We start from the raw sequence: 18,260 nt of genomic DNA, 5'->3' as shown, positions 1-18,260 counted from the left end.
CGCCCCTCCAAGGCCCCGCCCAGGCGGAGAGGGGGGGGCGGGGCCGGGCTCTTAAAGGGACCGCGCCGCCGGCGCAGTAAGAAAACGGAGCTTTATTGGCTGCGGGCGGGGCCAGTCCGGGGATGGGCGGGGCCAGTCCGAAAGAGGGGCGGGGCCAGTCCGAAAGGGGGCGTGGCTAGTCCGGAAAGGGGCGGGGCTAGTCCGAGTCCGAGAGCACGATGATCTCCTCGGGGTCGCATTGCGTCGCCACGCTGGTCTGGGGGGGGGGGGGGGGGGGGGGGCGGGTATCAGTGGGGGGGGGGGGGTCCCCCACAGCCCGGACCCCCCCGCATGGGACTAAGACCCCCCCAGGCAGGACAGGCCCCCCCCGCCCCCGACATTTTAGGGACCCCCAGGCAGGACAGGGACCCCCAGGACCCCCCCAGGGACCCCCGGAATCCCCTGGGACAGGACAGGGACCCCCCCAGGACCAGGACGGGGACCCCCCCGGCAGGACAAGGACCCCCAAAACAACACAGAGACCCCCCCAAGACTGGACAGGGACCCCCAGGACCCTCTGGGACCCCCCAGGACAGGACAGGGACCCCCCCAGGACCAGGATGGGGACCCCTAGGACCCTCTGGGACCCCCCAGGACAGGACAGGGACCCCCAAAACAACACAGGGACCCCCCAGGACAGGACAGGGACCCCCCCAAGACTGGACAGGGACCCCCAGGACCCTCTGGGACCCTCCAGGACCAGGACGAGGACCCCCAGGACAGGACGAGGGACCCCCAGGGCCCCCCCAGGACCAGGACAGGGACCCCCAAAACAGCACAGGGACCCCCCCAGGACAGGACAGGGCCCCCCGGGCCCCCCCCCACGACAGGACAGGGACCCCCAAAACAACACAGGGACCCCCCAGGACAGGACAGGGACCCCCAGGAGCCCCCAGGACTAGGACAGGGACCCCCAGGACCCTCTGGGACCCCCCAGGACCAGGACAGGGACCCCCAGAACCCACCCAGGACCAGGACAGGGACCCCCAAAACAACACAGGGACCCCCCCAGGACAGGACAGGGACCCCCAAAACAGCACAGGGACCCCCCCAGGACAGGACAGGGACCCCCCAGGACAGGACAAGGACCCCCAGGACCCTCTGGGACCCCCCAGGACAGGACAGGGACCCCCAGATCCCCCCCAGGACCAGGACAGGGACCCCCAGGACCAGGACAGGGACCCCCAGGGCTCCCCCAGGACCAGGACAGGGACCCCCAAAACAACACAGGGACCCCCAGGACAGCACAGGGACCCCCCCCAGGACAGGACAGGGCCCCCCGGCCCCCCCCCCACGACAGGACAAGGACCCCCAAAATAACACAGGGACCCCCCAGGATAGGACAGGGCCCCCCCGGGCCCCCCCCCGGCCCCGGAGAGCCCCCCCTCACCTTGCAGGCCTTGGGGGGCAGGCGGCGGGGGCTGCCCTGGGAGCTGCTCACCAGGTCCCTCCCGGGGGAGTCGGCCCGGGTGGAGTCGGGCAGGGGGCTGGGGGGGGGGGGGGGCAGCCCCCCGGGGCCCCCCCCCTCCTCCTCCTCCTCCCCCACGCTGTGCACCTCGATGCAGGGGCTGGCGGGGGGGGGGGATGGGACAGACAACAGCGTTACCCCCCCCGGACCCCCTCACACCCCCCTCGACCCCCATTCCCCCCCCCAACACCCCGTTAGCCCCCCCAGACCCCATTACCCCCCCCCCGGACCCCCATCCCCCCCCACCCAACACCCCGTTAGCCCCCCCAGACCCAGCACCAAGCCCCAGAGCCCCCCTGGGAACCCCCTGAGACCCCCCCAAACCCCCCTTGATACCCCCTAGACCCCCCCCGAACCCCTTTAACCCCCCCCAGACCCCTTTACCCCCCCCGGACCCCCATTCCCCCCCCCAACACCCCATTAACCCCCTCCCCAACCCAGCACCAAGCCCAGAGCCCCCCTGGGAACCCCCTGAGACCCCCCAGACCCCCCCTTGATACCCCCTAGACCCCCCCCGCACCCCTTTAACCCCCCCCAGACCCCTTTAACCCCCCTCCCAGACCCCTTTACCCCCCCCGGACCCCCATTCCCCCCCCTCAGCACCCCATTACCCCCCCCGGACCCCCATCCCCCCCCCCCCCCCAACACCCCATTAGCCCCCCCAGACCCAGCACCAAGCCCCAGAGCCCCCCTGGGAACCCCCTGAGACCCCCCCAAACCCCCCCTTGATACCCCCTAGACCCCCCCTGAACCCCTTTAACCCCCCCCAGACCCCTTTAACCCCCCCGGACCCCCATTCCCCCCCCAACACCCCGTTAGCCCCCCCCGACCCAGCACCAAGCCCCAGAGCCCCCCTGGGAACCCCCTGGGACCCCCCCAACCCCCCCCCTTGATACCCCCTAGACCCCCCCCGAACCCCTTTAACCCCCCCCAGACCCCTTTAACCCCCCCGGACCCCCATTCCCCCCCCCCCAACACCCCATTAGCCCCCCCAGACCCAGCACCAAGCCCCAGAGCCCCCCTGGGAACCCCCTGAGACCCCCCCAAACCCCCCCCTTGATACCCCCTAGACCCCCCCCGAACCCCTTTAACCCCCCCCAGACCCCTTTACCCCCCCAGACCCCCATTCCCCCCCCCAGACCCCTTTAACCCCCCCAGACCCCCATTCCCCCCCCCCAGACCCCTTTAACCCCCCCGGACCCCCATTCCCCCCCCCAGACCCCTTTAATCCCCCCCCCCAGACCCCCATTCCCCCCCCCAGACCCCTTTACCCCCCCAGACCCCCATTCCCCCCCCCAGACCCCTTTAACCCCCCCCAGACCCCCATTCCCCCCCCCAGACCCCTTTAACCCCCCCCCAGACCCCTTTACCCCCCCCAGACCCCATCACCCCCCCTCCAGACCCCATCCTACCCCCCCCAAACCCTCTCCCCCCCCCCCCCCCCGAGCTGCCACCGTACCCCAGACCCCCCCCCCCCCCCCAAAAACTCCCCGGTACCCCCATACCTGAGGCCGGCGGGCAGGTCCAGCCGGCTCCGCTTGCGAGGGGCGGGGGTTTCGGCGCTGCCATTAAAACTGGTGGAGCTGATGGCGGTGCCCCCCCCCTCCCCGCCAGCCCCTCCCCCGCCGTTCTCTAAGGGTCGGGGGTTTTGGGGGGGGGGTCGTTTCCCTTTCGAAAGGGGGGGACAAATCCAGAGAGGGCATCGTGTCCCCCCCCCCGATTCCGGTTCCTCCGTCACAGTCCGGGAGGATACGGGCTCCGGGGAGCGGGGGGGGGGCGGCGGCGGCGGCGGCGGCGGCGGGGGCGGCGGGGGGGGGGGCTCGGAGGGTTGCGGCGAGGGGGGGGCGGCTTTGGGGGTGGCTTCGGAACCCCCGGGGGGGCGGGGGGAGGCGGGGGGGGTCTCGCCCAGCTCCAAAGGCAAGGTCTCGATCTCCAGGACGAAGAGTTCGGGCGGCGGCAGCTCCTTGGTTCCTTCCTCTTCCTCGCCGCCCGTCGGGCGCGGCGTCGCCGGCGTCGCGACGGCCCCGGTGGGTGACGAGCGGCGCCGCGGGCTCTGCCGCCCCGAACCGGCGGCGCCTGGGGAAAGGGGGCGGGAGGGGGGGGGGGGGACACGGGGACACACGGGGGGGACACGGGGGTGGCTTTAGAGGGGTGACGTCCCCGTCCCCGCGTCCCCGGCGCGGCGCTACCCACCCTGCGCGGCCACCGCCTCGCTGCCTTCATCGCCGCGCTCGGCCTCTTCCTCCTCCTCCTCTTCGCCTTTGCCCTGGCTGCCCTCGGCCTCGGAGGAGTCGTCTTCCTCTTCCTCCTCCTCCTCTTCCTCCTCTTCTTCCTCTTCTTCTTCTTCCTCCGAGTCCTCCTCCTCCGATTCTTCCTCCTCCTCCTCTTCCTCCCGCCTCTTCCTCCCGGCGCTCTCCCGCCTCTGCGGGACGAAGGCTCTCAGCCCGCCTTTGTCCTCGTCCCCCTCCCCGGCCCCGGCCCCCCTCACCTCGGCCGGGGGCGCGGGGGGCGGCGGGGGACCCCCGGGGGGGGCGGGGGGGGCCGCCTGCTGGCGGGCCGCCCGCTTGCGCCCGCGCTCTTCCTCTTCGCTCTCGTCCTGCAGTTGGGCGTAGCGGGAGATGACGTCGTCCAGCCGGGTCAGGGCCACCGTCCGGTTCTTCCGCAGCCGTTTGGCCAGGTCGGGGTCTATCAGGGCCGGATCCGTCCCTGCGGGCGGTGGGGGATGGGAGATGGGGGTCAGGGCCGGGGGGGGGTTGGCACCATCGGAGACCCCTCCTGATCCGGCCTCGGAGCTCCAGCACCTCCAGGAGCTCCAGCATCTCCAGGAGCTCCAGCACCTCCAGGAGCTCCAGCACCTCCAGGAGCTCCACCACCTCCAGGAGCTCCAGCATCTCCAGGAGCTCCAGCACCTCCAGGAGCTCCAGCATCTCCAGGAGCTCCAGCACCTCCAGCATCTCCAGGAGCTCCAGTACCTCCAGGAGCTCCAGCACCTCCGGGAGCTCCAGCACCTCCAGCATCTCCAGGAGCTCCAACACCTCCAGGAACTCCAGCACCTCCAGGAGCTCCAGCATCTCCAGGAGCTCCAGCACCTCCGGGAGCTCCAGCACCTCCGGGAGCTCCAGCATCTCCAGGAGCACCAGCATCTCCGGGAGCTCCAGCATCTCCAGGAGCACCAGCATCTCCAGGAGCACCAGCATCTCCGGGAGCTCCAGCACCCTTCACCGGCTCCACCAGCTCTCCAGGAGCTCCAGTGCTCCATCACCCCTCCAGAAGCTCTATCAGCTCCAACGCCCTTCAGGAGCTCCATCATCTCTCTATGAGCTCTATCACCCTTCCAGGACCTCTATCAGCCTTCCAGAACATCTATCACCCTTCCAGGAACTCCATCATCTTTCTATGAGCTTCATCACCCTTCCAGGACCTCCATCGCCTTTCCAGAAGCTCCATCATCCCCCTGTGAGCTCCACCATTCTTCCAGGACATCTATCACCCTTCCAGGACATCTATCACCCTTCCAGGAGCTCCATCATCTCTCTATGAGCTTCATCACCCTTCCAGGATCTCTATCACCCTTCCAGGAGCTCCATCATCTCTCTATGAGCTTCATCACCCTTCCAGGACCTCCATCGCCTTTCCAGAAGCTCCATCATCCCCCTATGAGCTCCATCATCCTTGCAGGACATCTATCACCCTTCCAGGACATCTATCACCCTTCCAGGAGCTCCATCATCTCTCTATGAGCTTCATCACCCTTCCAGGAGCTCCATCGCCTTTCCAGAAGCCCCATCATCCCCCTGTGAGCTCCACCATCCTTCCAGGACATCTATCACCCTTCCAGGAGCTCCAGCACCCTTCCACGACCTCCATCATCGCTCTACAAGCTTCATCATCGCTCTATGAACTTCATCATTGCTCTATGAAGTCCATCACCCTTCCAGAAGCTCCAACATCTTTCTAGAACTTCTAGCATCCCTCTACGAGCTTCATCATTCTTCCAGGAGCTCCATCACCTTTCCAGGAGCTCCATCATCCTCCTATGAGACCCATCACCCTCCAGAATGTCTATCACCCTTCCAGAAGCTCCATCATCCCTCTACAAGCTTCATCATCATTCCAGGAGCTCCATCATCTCTATGAGCTCTGTCACTCCTCCATGAGCTCCATCTCTTCTCTACAAGCTCCGTCACCCCTCCATGAGCTCCATCACTCCTCCATGAGCTCCATCATCTCTCTACAACCTCCATCATCTCTCCAAGAGCTCTGTCACCCCCCCATGAGCTCCATCACTCCTCCATGAGCTCCATCTCTTCTCTACAAGCTCCATCACCCCTTCATGAGCTCCATCACTCCTCCATGAGCTCCATCTCTTCTCTACAAGCTCCGTCACCCCTCCATGAGCTCCATCACTCCTCCATGAGCTCCATTTCCTCCCTACAAGCTCCATCACTTCTCCATGAGCTCCATCTCCTCCCTACAAGCTCCATCAACCCTTCATGAGCTCCATCTCCTCTCCACAAGCTCCATCACTCCTCCATGAGCTCCATCATCTCTCTACAACCTCCATCATCTCTCCATGAGCTCCATCTCCTCCCTACAAGCTCCATCACTCCTCCCTGAGCTCCATCTGCTCCCTACAAGCTCCATCACCCCTCCATGAGCTCCATCACCTCTCTACAACCTCCATCATCTCTCCATGAGCTCCATCTCCTCCCTACAAGCTCCGTCACCCCTCCATGAGCTCCATCTCCTCTCTACAAGCTCCATCACCCCTCCATGAGCTCCATCACTCCTCCATGAGCTCCATCTCCTCCCTACAAGCTCCATCACCCCTCCATGAGCTCCATCTCCTCTCTACAAACTCCATCACCCCTTCATGAGCTCCATCACCCCTCCATGAGCTCCATCTCTTCTCTACAACCTCCATCATCTCTCCAAGAGCTCTGTCACTCCTCCATGAGCTCCATCTCCTCCCTACAAGCTCCATCAACCCTTCATGAGCTCCATCACCTCTCTACAAGCTCCATCTCCTCCCTACAAGCTCCATCACTCCTCCATGAGCTCCATCACCCCTCTACGAGCTCCATCACTTCCCCCATGAGCTGCAGCTCCCCCCGCCAGCTCCAGCACCACCCCGTAAGCTCTGTCACCCCTCCATGAGCTCTGCCACCGCTCCATCACCACCCCATCATCTCCATCACCCTGCCATGAGCTTCAGCAGCCCCTCATGAGCTCCACCACACCCCCATGAGCTTTAGTACCCCTCCAGCGGCTCCATCATCACCCCACGAGCTCCAGCACCCATCCACCAGCTCCAGCACCCAACCGTGAGCTCCATCACCACCCCATGAGCTCCACCACCCTCCTCATGAGCTCAATCACTCCTCCACCAGCTCCACCACCCTTCCTCTATGAGCACCATCATCTGTTTTTTCAGCTCCATCACCTTCCTGTGACCTCCATCACCCCTTTTTTCAGCTCCATCACCCCTCCACTGGCTCCACCACCACCCCATGGGCTCCATCAGCTCTCCATGAGCTCCACCACCCTCCCCATGAGCTCAATCACTCCTCCACCAGCTCCATCACACCCCTTTGAGTACCATCATCTATTTTTTCAGCTCCATCACCCCCCGTGAGCTCCATCATCCATTTTTTCAGCTCCATCACCCCTCCACCAGCTCCACACGCCCCCACGAGCTCCACCACCCCTCCGCCACCACCCCTCCCCGAGCTCCATCACCTTCCCATGAGCTCCACCACCCATTTTTTCAGCTTCATCACCCATTTTTCCACTCCATCACCCCTCTACCAGCTCCACCCCCATGAGCTCCATCAGCCTTCTATGAGCTCCACCACCCATCTACGAGCTCCATCACTTCTTCACAAGCTCCATCACCCTCCCATGAGCTCCACCAGCCTCCCATGACCTCCATCCCCCATTTTTTCATGCCATCCCCCATTTTTTCAGCTCCACCCCCCCCAAGAGCTCCACCACCTTCCCATAAGCTCCATCACTTCCACCAGCTCCACTCCCATGAGCTCTATCACCCTTCTACGAGCTCCATCACCCCTCTATGACCTCCACCACCCTCCCATGATCTCCACCACCCATTTTTTCATCTCCATCACCCATTTTTTCATCTCCATCGCCCATTTTTTGCAGCTCCACCCCCCCATGAGCTCCACCACCCCTCCACCAGCTCCACCACCTTCCCGTGAGCTCCATCACCCCTCCACCAGCTCCACCCCCATGAGCTCTATCACCCTTCTATGAGCTCCATCACCCCTCTGTGAACTCCACCACCCTCCCATGATCTCCATCACCCATTTTTTCAGCTCCATCACCCATTTTTTGCAGCTCCACCCCCCCATGAGCTCCACCACCCTTCCACCAGCTCCACCACCTTTCCGTGAGCTCCATCACCCCTCCACCCCATGAGCTCTATCACCCTCCTACGAGCTCCATCACCCCTCTATGAACTCCACCACCCTCCCATGAGCTCCATCACCCATTTTTTCTCCTCCATCACCCATTTTTTCATCTCCATCGCCCATTTTTTGCAGCTCCACCTCCCCATGAGCTCCACCACCCCTCCACCAGCTCCACCACCTTCCCGGGAGCTCCATCACCCTTCTACAAGATCCATCACCCCTCTATGAGCTCCACCACCCTCCCATGATCTCCATCACCCATTTTTTCATCTCCATCACCCATTTTTTTCAGCTCCACCCCCCATGAGCTCCATCACCCCTCCACCAGCTCCACCTCCATGAGCTCTAACACCCTCCTACGAGCTCCATCACCCCTCTATGAGCTCCACCACCCTCCCGTGATCTCCACCACCCATTTTTTGCAGCTCCACCCCCCCATGAGCTCCACCACCCCTCCACCAGCTCCACCACCTTCCCATGAGTTCCACCACCCCTCCACCAGCTCCACCCCCATGAGCTCTATCACCCTTCTACGACCTCCATCCCCCATTTTTTCCACCTCCACCACCCGTTTTTTCACCTCCCTCCCCCATTTTTTCACCTCCGCTCCCCATTTTTTCACCTCCCTCCCCCATTTTTTTTCACCTCCATCCCTCCACGAGCTCCAACCACCCCCACCACCCCTCCGCGAGCTCCCTCGCCCCCCTCACCCGGCCGATACTGATCCGTCAGGTGGCTGCCGAAGTTGTAGATCAGATCGAGGTGACGCCGCTCCTGCAACCGGTTGCCCACATCCCGGAAGGCGTCCTGAGCCATGCTCTCCATCTGTCGTTGAGCCAAACCCAAGCTGTGGCGAGCGCTGGCTTTTTGGATGACTTTGAGGATATCGGTGTAGTCGGGAAAAGCCTCGGGGCGGTTGATGAAGCGCTCGATGCGGCGGTTGACCTCGGGGTAGCGGGTGCCGCGGTACTGGATGCGCTGCTCGATGACGCGGCCCGTCAAGCTGCTGCATTGCTTGAGCTGGCAAAGGCGCTCGAAGATCCGCATCATTTTCCGCTTGAGCCGGCTTTCCTGCAGGTAGGTCGAGTCCTCGCTGTCCAACTCGGCTAAATCCAGCTCCCGTTCTTGCAACCGTCGGATCTCTCCCATGTAAACGCGTAAGAGATTCTCCAAATAACGGATTTGGCGTTTGGAACCGCCGGGAGGGCGGGAGGAAGCGGCGGCGGCGGCGGAGGAGGAGGAGGGGGAGGCGGGGGGCTGCGGCGAGGTGGGGGGCTGCGGCGGCGAGGGGGGAGCGGCGACGGAGGGAGCGGAGGCGAGGGGGAGCTTGCGACGTGAGGTGTGGGCTTTGAGGACGGTGCAGAGCTCGTTGATGTAGACGTAGACCTTGTTGCGGCGCATCCGGACGCGGCTCAGGCAACGGCTGAGGACGTTACGGAGTTCGGCCGAGGCCAAGAAATCCGGGCTAGCTTTTTGGTGACGGCCGGAGAGGAAGGGGATGACCTCGGGGTGCTCCTCCGTCAGGCGGGTGCAGAGCTCCAGGAACTGCGGGGGTGGGGGGGGAAAGGGGTGAGGGGGGCGGGGGCGGAGACCCCGAGGTGGCACGGGGACATCTACGGGGGACGGGGAGGTGATGGAGGGGAGATGGAGACCCCGAGGTGGCACAAGGACATCTACGGGGGACAAGGAGGTGATGGAGAGGAGATGGAGACCCCGAGGTGGCACGGGGACATCTACGGGGGATGGGGAGGTGATGGAGGGGAGATGGATGGAGACCCTGAGGTGGCACGGGGACGTTTGGGGGGGACAAGGAGGTGATGGAGGGGAGGTGGAGACCCCGAGGTGGCACGGGGACATCTACGGGGGATGGGGAGGTGATGGAGGGGAGATGGATGGAGACCCTGAGGTGACATGAGGACATTTGGGGGGGACAGGGAGGTGATGGAGGGGAGGTGGAGACCCCGAGGTGGCACGGGGACAGCTATGGGGGATGGGGAGGTGATGGAAGGGAGATGGATGGAGACCCCGAGGTGGCACGAGGACATCTACAGGGGATGGGGAGGTGATGGAGAGGACATGGAGACCCTGAGGTGGCACGGGAACATCTACAGGGGACAAGGAGGTGATGGAAGGGAGATGGATGGAAACCCTGAGGTGGCACGGGGACGTCTACAGGGGACGAGGAGGTGATGGAGGGGAGATGGAGACCCCGAGGTGGCACAAGGACATCTATGGGGGATGAGGATGTGATGGAGAAGAGATGGATGGAGACCCTGAGGTGGCACAGGGACATCTACGGGGGATGGGGAGGTGATGGAGGGGAGATGGATGGAGACCCTGAGGTGACATGGGGACGTTTGGGGGGGACAAGGAGGTGATGGAGGAGAGATGGAGACCCTGAGGTGGCACGGGGACATCTACGAGGGATGGGGAGGTGATGGAGAGGAGATGGAGACCCTGAGGTAGCACGGGGACGTCTACAGGGGACAGGGAGGTGATGGAGAGGAGAGGGATGGAGACCCTGAGGTGGCACAGGGACATCTACGGGGGATGGGGAGGTGATGGAGGGAAGATGGATGGAGACCCCGAGGTGGCATGAGGACATTTGGGGGGGACAGAGAGGTGATGGAGGGGAGATGGATGGAGACCCCGAGGTGGCACGAGGACATCTACAGGGGATGAGGACATGATGGAAGAGAGATGGATGGAAACCCCGAGATGGCACGGGGACATTTGAGGGGGACAGGGAGGTGATGGAAGGGAGATGGATGGAGACACCGAGGTGACACGAGGACATCTACAGGGGATGGGGAGGTGATGGAGAGGACATGGAGACCCTGAGGTGGCACGGGAACATCTACAGGGGACAAGGAGGTGATGGAGGAGAGATGGATGGAAACCCTGAGGTGGCACGGGGACGTCTATGGGGGATGGGGAGGTGATGGAGGGGAGATGGATGGAAACCCTGAGGTGACATGGGGACATTTGGGGGGGACAGGGAGGTGATGGAGGGGAGGTGGAGACCCCGAGGTGGCACGAGGACATCTACGGGGGATGGGGAGGTGATGGAGGGGAAATGGAGACCCCGAGGTGGCACGGGGACATTTGGGGGAGACAAGGAGGTGATGGAAGGGAGATGGATGGAGACCCCGAGGTGGCACGAGGACATCTACAGGGGATGGGGAGGTGATGGAGAGGACATGGAGACCCTGAGGTGGCACGGGAACATCTACAGGGGACAAGGAGATGATGGAGGAGAGATGGATGGAAACCCCGAGGTGGCAGGGGGACGTCTATGGGGGATGGGGAGGTGATGGAGGGGAGATGGATGGAAACCCTGAGGTGACATGGGGACATTTGGGGGGGACAGGGAGGTGATGGAGGGGAGGTGGAGACCCCGAGGTGGCACGAGGACATCTACGGGGGATGGGGAGGTGATGGAGGGGAGATGGAGACCCCGAGGTGGCACAGGGACATCTACGGGGGACAAGGAGGTGATGGAGAGGAGATGGAGACCCCGAGGTGGCACGGGGACGTCTACAGGGGACAGGGAGGAGATGGAGGGGGGATGGAGACACCCAGGGGACACCCAGAGATGACGGAGCGGGGACAGGGACAACCGGGGGGATGGAGACCCTGAGGTGGCACTGGGACACCCATGGGGGGACAGGGAGGTGATGGAGGGGGGACAGAGATGCCAAGGTGGCACGGTGACACCGGGGGGGGGACAGAAACCCCGAGGTGGCACGGGGACACCAGGGGGGACAGAGACCCCAAGGTGGCACGGTGACACCGGGGGGGGGGACAGAGACCCCGAGGTGGCACGGGGACATCAGGGGAGACAGAGACACCAAGAGGGACATGGAGGTGCTGGAGGGGGGACAAGGGGACGCCGAGATGAGACGGTGACGTCGAGGTGACATGGAGATGTCGAGGGGACATGGAGATGTCGAGGGGACATGGGGACACCGAGAGGACACCGAAACACGGAGGTGACATGGAGACTTCAAGGTGACACGTAGACATCAAAGGACAACAGTCAGCGAGATGACGTGAGACGGAGAGGAAACAGAGCCACCAAGGTGACATGGAGATGCTGAGGGGGACAGAGACGGTGACGTGACACGGAGACACTGAGGTGACACGGAGAGAGGGACAGACACAGTGGTGTGACATGGGGACACTGAGGTGACATGGAGAGAAGGACAGAGAGTGACGTGACACGGAGACACTGAGGTGACACGGAGAGAAGGACAAAGAGTGACATGACACGGAGACACTGAGGTGACACGGAGACACTGAGGGGACACGGAGACACCGAGGTGACACAGAGACACTGAGGTGACACTGAGGGGACACGGAGACACTGAGGGGACACGGAGATGTTGGGGGGGGGGGACACGGAGACACTGAGGTGACACAGAGACATTGAGGGGACACAGAGACACTGAGGGGACACTGAGACACTGAGGGGACACTGAGGGGACACGGAGACACTGAGGTGACACTGAGGGGACACGGAGACACTGAGGGGACACAGAGACACTGAGGTGACACTGAGGTGACACGGAAACACTGAGGGGACACAGAGACACTGAGGGGACACTGAGGGGACACAGAGATGTTGGGGGGGGGACACGGAGACACCGAGGTGACACAGAGACACTGAGGGGACACGGAGACACTGAGGTGACACTGAGGGGACACAGAGACACTGAGGGGACACTGAGGGGACACGGAGACACTGAGGAGACACTGAGGGGACACAGAGACACTGAGGTGACACCGAGATGACACAGAGACACTGAGGGGACACTGAGATGCTCAGGGAGGACAGAGACACCAAGGTGACACGGAGACATGGGGTGACACGGTGACAAGAGATGACGCGGTGACAAGAGGTGACATGGACACACCCAAGTCACGTGGAAACGACAACAAGGTACAGAGGCAGCGAGGTGACGCGTGACATCGAGACGTGAGGTGACACCAATGGGGACACAGAGACACTGAGGTGACACAGAGACATTGAGGGGACACAGGGACACTGAGGTGACACGGAGATGTTGGGGGGGGACACGGAGACACCGAGGGGACACAGAGACATTGAGGGGACACAGAGACATTGAGGGGACACTGAGGGGACACGGAGATGTTGGGGGGACACAGAGACATTGAAGTGACACAGAGACACTGAGGTGACACTGAGGTGACACAGAGACACTGAGGGGACAGGGAGATGCTCAGGGAGGACAGAGACACCAAGGTGACACGGAGACATGGGGTGACACGGTGACAAGAGATGACGCGGTGACAAGAGGTGACATGGACACACCCAAGTCACGTGGAAACGACAACAAGGTACAGAGGCAGCGAGGTGACGCGTGACATCGAGACGTGAGGTGACACCAATGGGGACACAGAGACACTGAGGTGACACAGAGACATTGAGGGGACACAGGGACACTGAGGTGACACGGAGATGTTGGGGGGGGACACGGAGACACCGAGGGGACACAGAGACATTGAGGGGACACAGAGACATTGAGGGGACACTGAGGGGACACGGAGATGTTGGGGGGACACAGAGACATTGAAGTGACACAGAGACACTGAGGTGACACTGAGGTGACACAGAGACACTGAGGGGACAGGGAGATGCTCAGGGAGGACAGAGACACCAAGGTGACACGGAGACATGGGGTGACACGGTGACAAGAGATGACGCGGGTGACAAGAGGTGACATGGACACACCCAAGTCACGTGGAAACGACAACAAGGTACAGAGGCAGCGAGGTGACGCGTGACATCGAGACGTGAGGTGACACCAGAGACGCTGAGGTGACACAGAGACATTAAGGGGACACAGAGACACTGAGATGATACAGAGACATTGAGGGAACACGGAGACACTGAGGGGACATGGAAATGTTGGGGGGGGACACGGAGACACCGAGGTGACACTGAGGGGACACGGAGATGTTGGGGGGACACAGAGACATTGAGGTGACACGGAGACACTGAGGTGACACGGAGACATTGAGGTGACACAGAGATGTTGAGGGGACACGGAGATGTTGAGGGGACACGGAGACACTGAGGGGACACAGAGATGTTGGGGGGGGGGACACGGAGACACCGAGGTGACACAGAGACACTGAGGGGACACGGAGATGTTGGGGGGGGACACGGAGACACTGAGGTGACACAGAGACACTGAGGGGACACTGAGGGGACATGGAGATGTTGGGGGGGACACAGAGACATTGAGGTGACACAGAGACACTGAGGGGACACAGAGACACTGAGGTGACACGGAGACACTGAGGTGACACAGAGACGTTGGGGGACACACGGAGACACTGAGGGGACACGGAGACATTGAGGGGACACAGAGACACTGAGGTGACACAGAGACACTGAGGTGACATGGAGATGTTGGGGGGGGACACGGAGACACTGAGGTGACATGGAGATGTTGGGGGAACACAGAGACACTGAGGGGACACAGAGACACTGAGGTGACACCGAGACACTGAGGTGACACGGAAACATTGAGGTGACACGGAGACACTGAGGGGACACAGAGACACCGAGGTGACACGGAGACGCTGGGGGGACACAGAAACACTGAGGGGACATGGAGACACCAAGGTGACATGGAGACACTGAGGTGACACCGAGACATTGAGGGGACACGGAGACATTGAGGGGACACGGAGACACTGAGGGGACACAGAGACACCGAGGTGACCCGCAGACACCGAGGTGACACCGAGACTTTGGGGGACACACAAAGACACTGAGGTGACAGGGACACGCCGGGGGGGGACACGGCGACACCAAGGTGACGCGTAGACACAAGAGATGTCCCCAAGAATGTCCTCGTCACCCCCCCCCCCACCCCTCCCCAAAGAGGACGAGGGAAAGCGGGACCCGCTTTGGGGACCCCCCCACCCAAAAGAGGGTGGCACCGGGGGGGGGGTTGGACACAGCCCAGGGAGGGGACACCCCGGGGAGGGGGACATTGTGGGGAGGGGACACCCTGGGGTGGGGACACCCCAAGGAGGGGACACCCCAAGGAGGGGGACACCCCCAGGGAGGGGACATCGTGGAGATGGACAGCCTGGGGTGGGGACACCCTGGGGAGGGGACATCGTGGGGAGGTGACACCCCTGAGAAGGGGACACCCCGGGGAGGGGACATTGCGGGGAGGGGACACCCTGGGGAGGGGACACCCTGGGGAGGGGGACATCGTGGGGGAGGGGACAGCCTAGAGTGGGGACACCCCAAGGAGGGGACACCCCAGGAAGGGACAACCCCAGGGAGGGAACACCCCAGGGAGGGGGACATCATGGAGAGGTGACATCCCCTGAGGAGGGGACACCCTGGGGAGGGGACAATCCTGGGGAGGGGGACACCTCAGGGAGGGGACACCCACGGAGGGGACATCATGGGGACGGGACAGCCTGGGGAGGGGACACCCTGGGGAGGGGACACCCCCTGAAGAGGGGACACCCTAGGGAGGGGACACCCCAGGGAGGGGACATCGTGGGGAGGGGACACCCCGGGGGAGGGGACACCCCCTGAAAAGGGTACACCTCAGGGAGGGGACACCCTAAGGAGGGGGACATCATGGGGACGGGACAGCCTGGGGAGGGGACATTGTGGGGAGGGGACACCCTGGGGAGGGGACACCCCGGGGGAGGGGACACCCCAGAAAGGGGACACCCAGGGGAGGGGACACCCCAGGGAGGGGACACCCCCCTGAAAAGGGGACACCCTAGGGAGGGGACACCCCAGGGAGGGGGACATCGTGGGGACAGGACAGCCTGGGGAGAGGACATTGTGGGAGGGGACACCCCGGGGAGAGGACACCCACGGGAGGGGACACCCCAGGGAGGGGACACCCCGGGGAGGGGACACCCAGGGGAGGGGACACCCCCAGGGGAGGGGACACCCCAGGGAAGGGACCCCCCGGGGGAGGGGACACCCCAGGGAGGGGACACCCCAGGGAGGGGACCCCCCGGGGAGGGGACCCCGTCTCACCTCCCCGAAGAGCCGCTCGTTCTCTCGCCTTGTAGCCGCCCCCCGCTTTCCCCCCGCTTTGGGGGGGCCCCGGGCTGCCGGGGGGGGCCCCCATTGGGCTGGGGGGGGCTCCGGAGGAGGGGGAGGGCTGGGGGCGGAGGGGCCGGGGGGGGGCTGGGGGACCCCCTCGTCCTCGTCGTCCAAGACGATGACGCCGCCGGGGGGGGGGGGGGGGGGGGGGGGGGGGGGCGGCGGCCATGGCCGGGGGGGTTCAGGGGCGCGGGGGGCATCCCAGAGCGGGGGGCCCCCCCCCGAGCGCCGGCGGGCCTCACGGGGGGCTCCCTGGGGGGGAGAGAGAAGGGGGGGGGGGGGGGTCAGCACCCCGCGACCCCGCACCCCAAAACTCCCCCCCCCCCCCCCCGCCCTGGGGTCTGCACCCCGAAAATGCCCTGCACCCCCCGGACGTGTCCCATCCCCCCCCCCCCCCCCCCAGGCTCTGCACCCCAAAAACTCACCCCGCGCCCCTTGGGCCTCAGCCCCCCCCCCCCCCCCCGGGCTCTGCACCCCCAAATTCGCTCTGCACCCCAAAACTCACCCGCACCCCCCCAGCGCTGTCCCCCCGGGCTCTGCACCCCAGTATTTGCCCCTGCACCCTGGTTCTGCACCCCAAAACTCACCCCGCACCCCATTTCTGCCACCCCCCCCCAGGCTCTGCACCCCCAAATTCGCTCTGTACCCCGGGTTCTGCACCCCAAAACTCACCCGCACCCCCACTGCCCTCACCCCCCCCGGGCTCTGCACCCCAATATTCACTGTGCACCCCAGCTTCTGCACCCCAAAACACCCGCACCCCATTTCTGCACCCCCCCCAGGCTCTGCACCCCCAAATTTGCTCTGTACCCCTGGGTTCTGCACCCCAAAACTCACCCGCGCCCCACTGCCCTCATCCCCCCCGGGCTCTGCACCCCCAAATTCTCTCTGCACCCCAGCTTCTGCACCCCAGAATTCAGCTGCACCCCACTGCCCTCACCCCCCCAGGCTCTGCACCCCCGTATTTGCTGTGCACCCCGGCTCTGCACCCAAAACTCATCCCACCCCCCACTGCCCTCACCCCCCCCCCAGGCTCTGCACCCCAATATTTGGTGGGTACCCCAGGGACTGCACCCCAAAACTCACCCCGCACCTCCCCAGCGCTGTCCCCCCGGGCTCTGCACCCCAATATTTGCTCTGTACCCCAGGCTCTGCACCCCAAAACTCACCCGCACCCCACTGCCCTCACCCGCCAAGACTCTGCACCCCCAAATTCACTCTGCACCCCACTTTCTACACCCCAAAGCTCACCCGCACCCCCACTACTGCCCACCCCCCCCAGGCTCTGCACCCCCATATTCACTTTGCACCCCAGTTTCTGCACCCCAAAATTCACCTGTGTCCCATGGCGCTCATCCCCCCCGGGCTCTGCACCCCCAAATTCCCTCTGTACCCCCCGGGCTCTGCACCCCCAAAACTCACCCGCACCCCCACAGCGCTGTCCCCCCGGGCTCTGCACCCCCAATATTTGCTCTGCACCCCAGCTTCTGCACCCCAAAACTCACACCGCACCCCATGGCCCTCATCCCCCCCAGGCTCTGCACCCCGATATTTCGTATGTACCCCAGGCTCTGCACCCCAAAACTCATCCCCACCCCCACTGCCTCTCACCCCCCAGGCTTTGCACCCCAATATTTGGTGGGTACCCCAGGGACTGCACCCCAAAACTCACCCGCACCCCCCCCAGCGCTGTCCCCACCCAGGCTCTGCACCCCCAATATTTGCTCTGTACCCCAGGGTCTGCACCCCAAAACTCACCCGCACCCCCACTGCCCTCATCCCCCCAGGCTCTGCACCCCAATATTTGGTGGGTACCCCAAGGACTGCACCCCAAACTCACCCGCACCCCCCCAGCGCTGTCCCACCGGGCTCTGCACCCCAAATTCACTCTGCACCCCCAGTTTCTGCACCCCAAAGCTCACCCGCACCCCACTGCCCCTCATCCCCCCCAGGCTCTGCACCCCCATATTCACTGTGCACCCCAGCTTCTGCACCCAAAACTCACCCGCACCCCCACAGCGCTGTCCCCCTGGGCTCTGCACCCCAATATTTGCTCTGCACCCCAGCTTCTGCACCCCAAAATTCACCTGCGCCCCCACTGTCCTCATCCCCCCCGGGCTCTGCACCCCAAAACTCACCCCGCACCCCATGGCCCCTCATCCCCCCAGGCTCTGCACCCCCAAATTTCGTGGGTACCCCCAGG

At 63.9% G+C, this 18,260-nt stretch overlaps 1 protein-coding gene and 1 long non-coding RNA gene across 2 annotated transcripts; both read right to left on the bottom strand.

The window, feature by feature from the left end:
- Window positions 1-74: 74 nt before the first annotated feature.
- DAXX (death domain associated protein) lies at window positions 75-17,836 on the bottom strand. The gene is made up of 7 exons (XM_075489589.1): window positions 17,816-17,836; window positions 15,989-16,309; window positions 8,649-9,483; window positions 3,701-4,213; window positions 3,013-3,583; window positions 1,430-1,607; window positions 75-256 (listed from the first exon to the last, which is right to left on the bottom strand). The coding sequence occupies exons 1-7, from the start codon at window positions 17,834-17,836 to the stop codon at window positions 197-199; spliced, it is 2,499 nt and encodes an 832-aa protein (XP_075345704.1). The 3' UTR covers window positions 75-196.
- On the bottom strand, window positions 4,232-5,711 carry LOC142403356 (uncharacterized). Its single transcript, XR_012773649.1, has 3 exons — window positions 5,338-5,711; window positions 4,723-5,277; window positions 4,232-4,326 (listed from the first exon to the last, which is right to left on the bottom strand). It is a non-coding gene; the product is annotated as an uncharacterized LOC142403356 (long non-coding RNA).
- Window positions 17,837-18,260: the final 424 nt, after the last annotated feature.

This window comes from Mycteria americana, unplaced genomic scaffold (assembly GCF_035582795.1).
Source record: "Mycteria americana isolate JAX WOST 10 ecotype Jacksonville Zoo and Gardens unplaced genomic scaffold, USCA_MyAme_1.0 Scaffold_209, whole genome shotgun sequence".
Classification (NCBI taxonomy): domain Eukaryota; kingdom Metazoa; phylum Chordata; class Aves; order Ciconiiformes; family Ciconiidae; genus Mycteria; species Mycteria americana.
Note: the sequence above shows the minus strand (reverse complement) of the source record. Positions and strands in the feature narration are given on the sequence as shown.

Bases quoted from the DNA above. Each gene is read 5' to 3' on its own strand.
- DAXX (XM_075489589.1), bottom strand. From the start codon at position 17,836: ATGAGGGCAGTGGGGGTGCGG. The intron at 3,584-3,700 runs GTGGGTAGCGCC...CCCTTTCCCCAG, and splicing joins CGAGGCGGTGGCCGCGCAGG to GCGCCGCCGGTTCGGGGCGG. The intron at 1,608-3,012 runs GTATGGGGGTAC...CCCCCCCGCCAG, and splicing joins GACCTGCCCGCCGGCCTCAG to CCCCTGCATCGAGGTGCACA.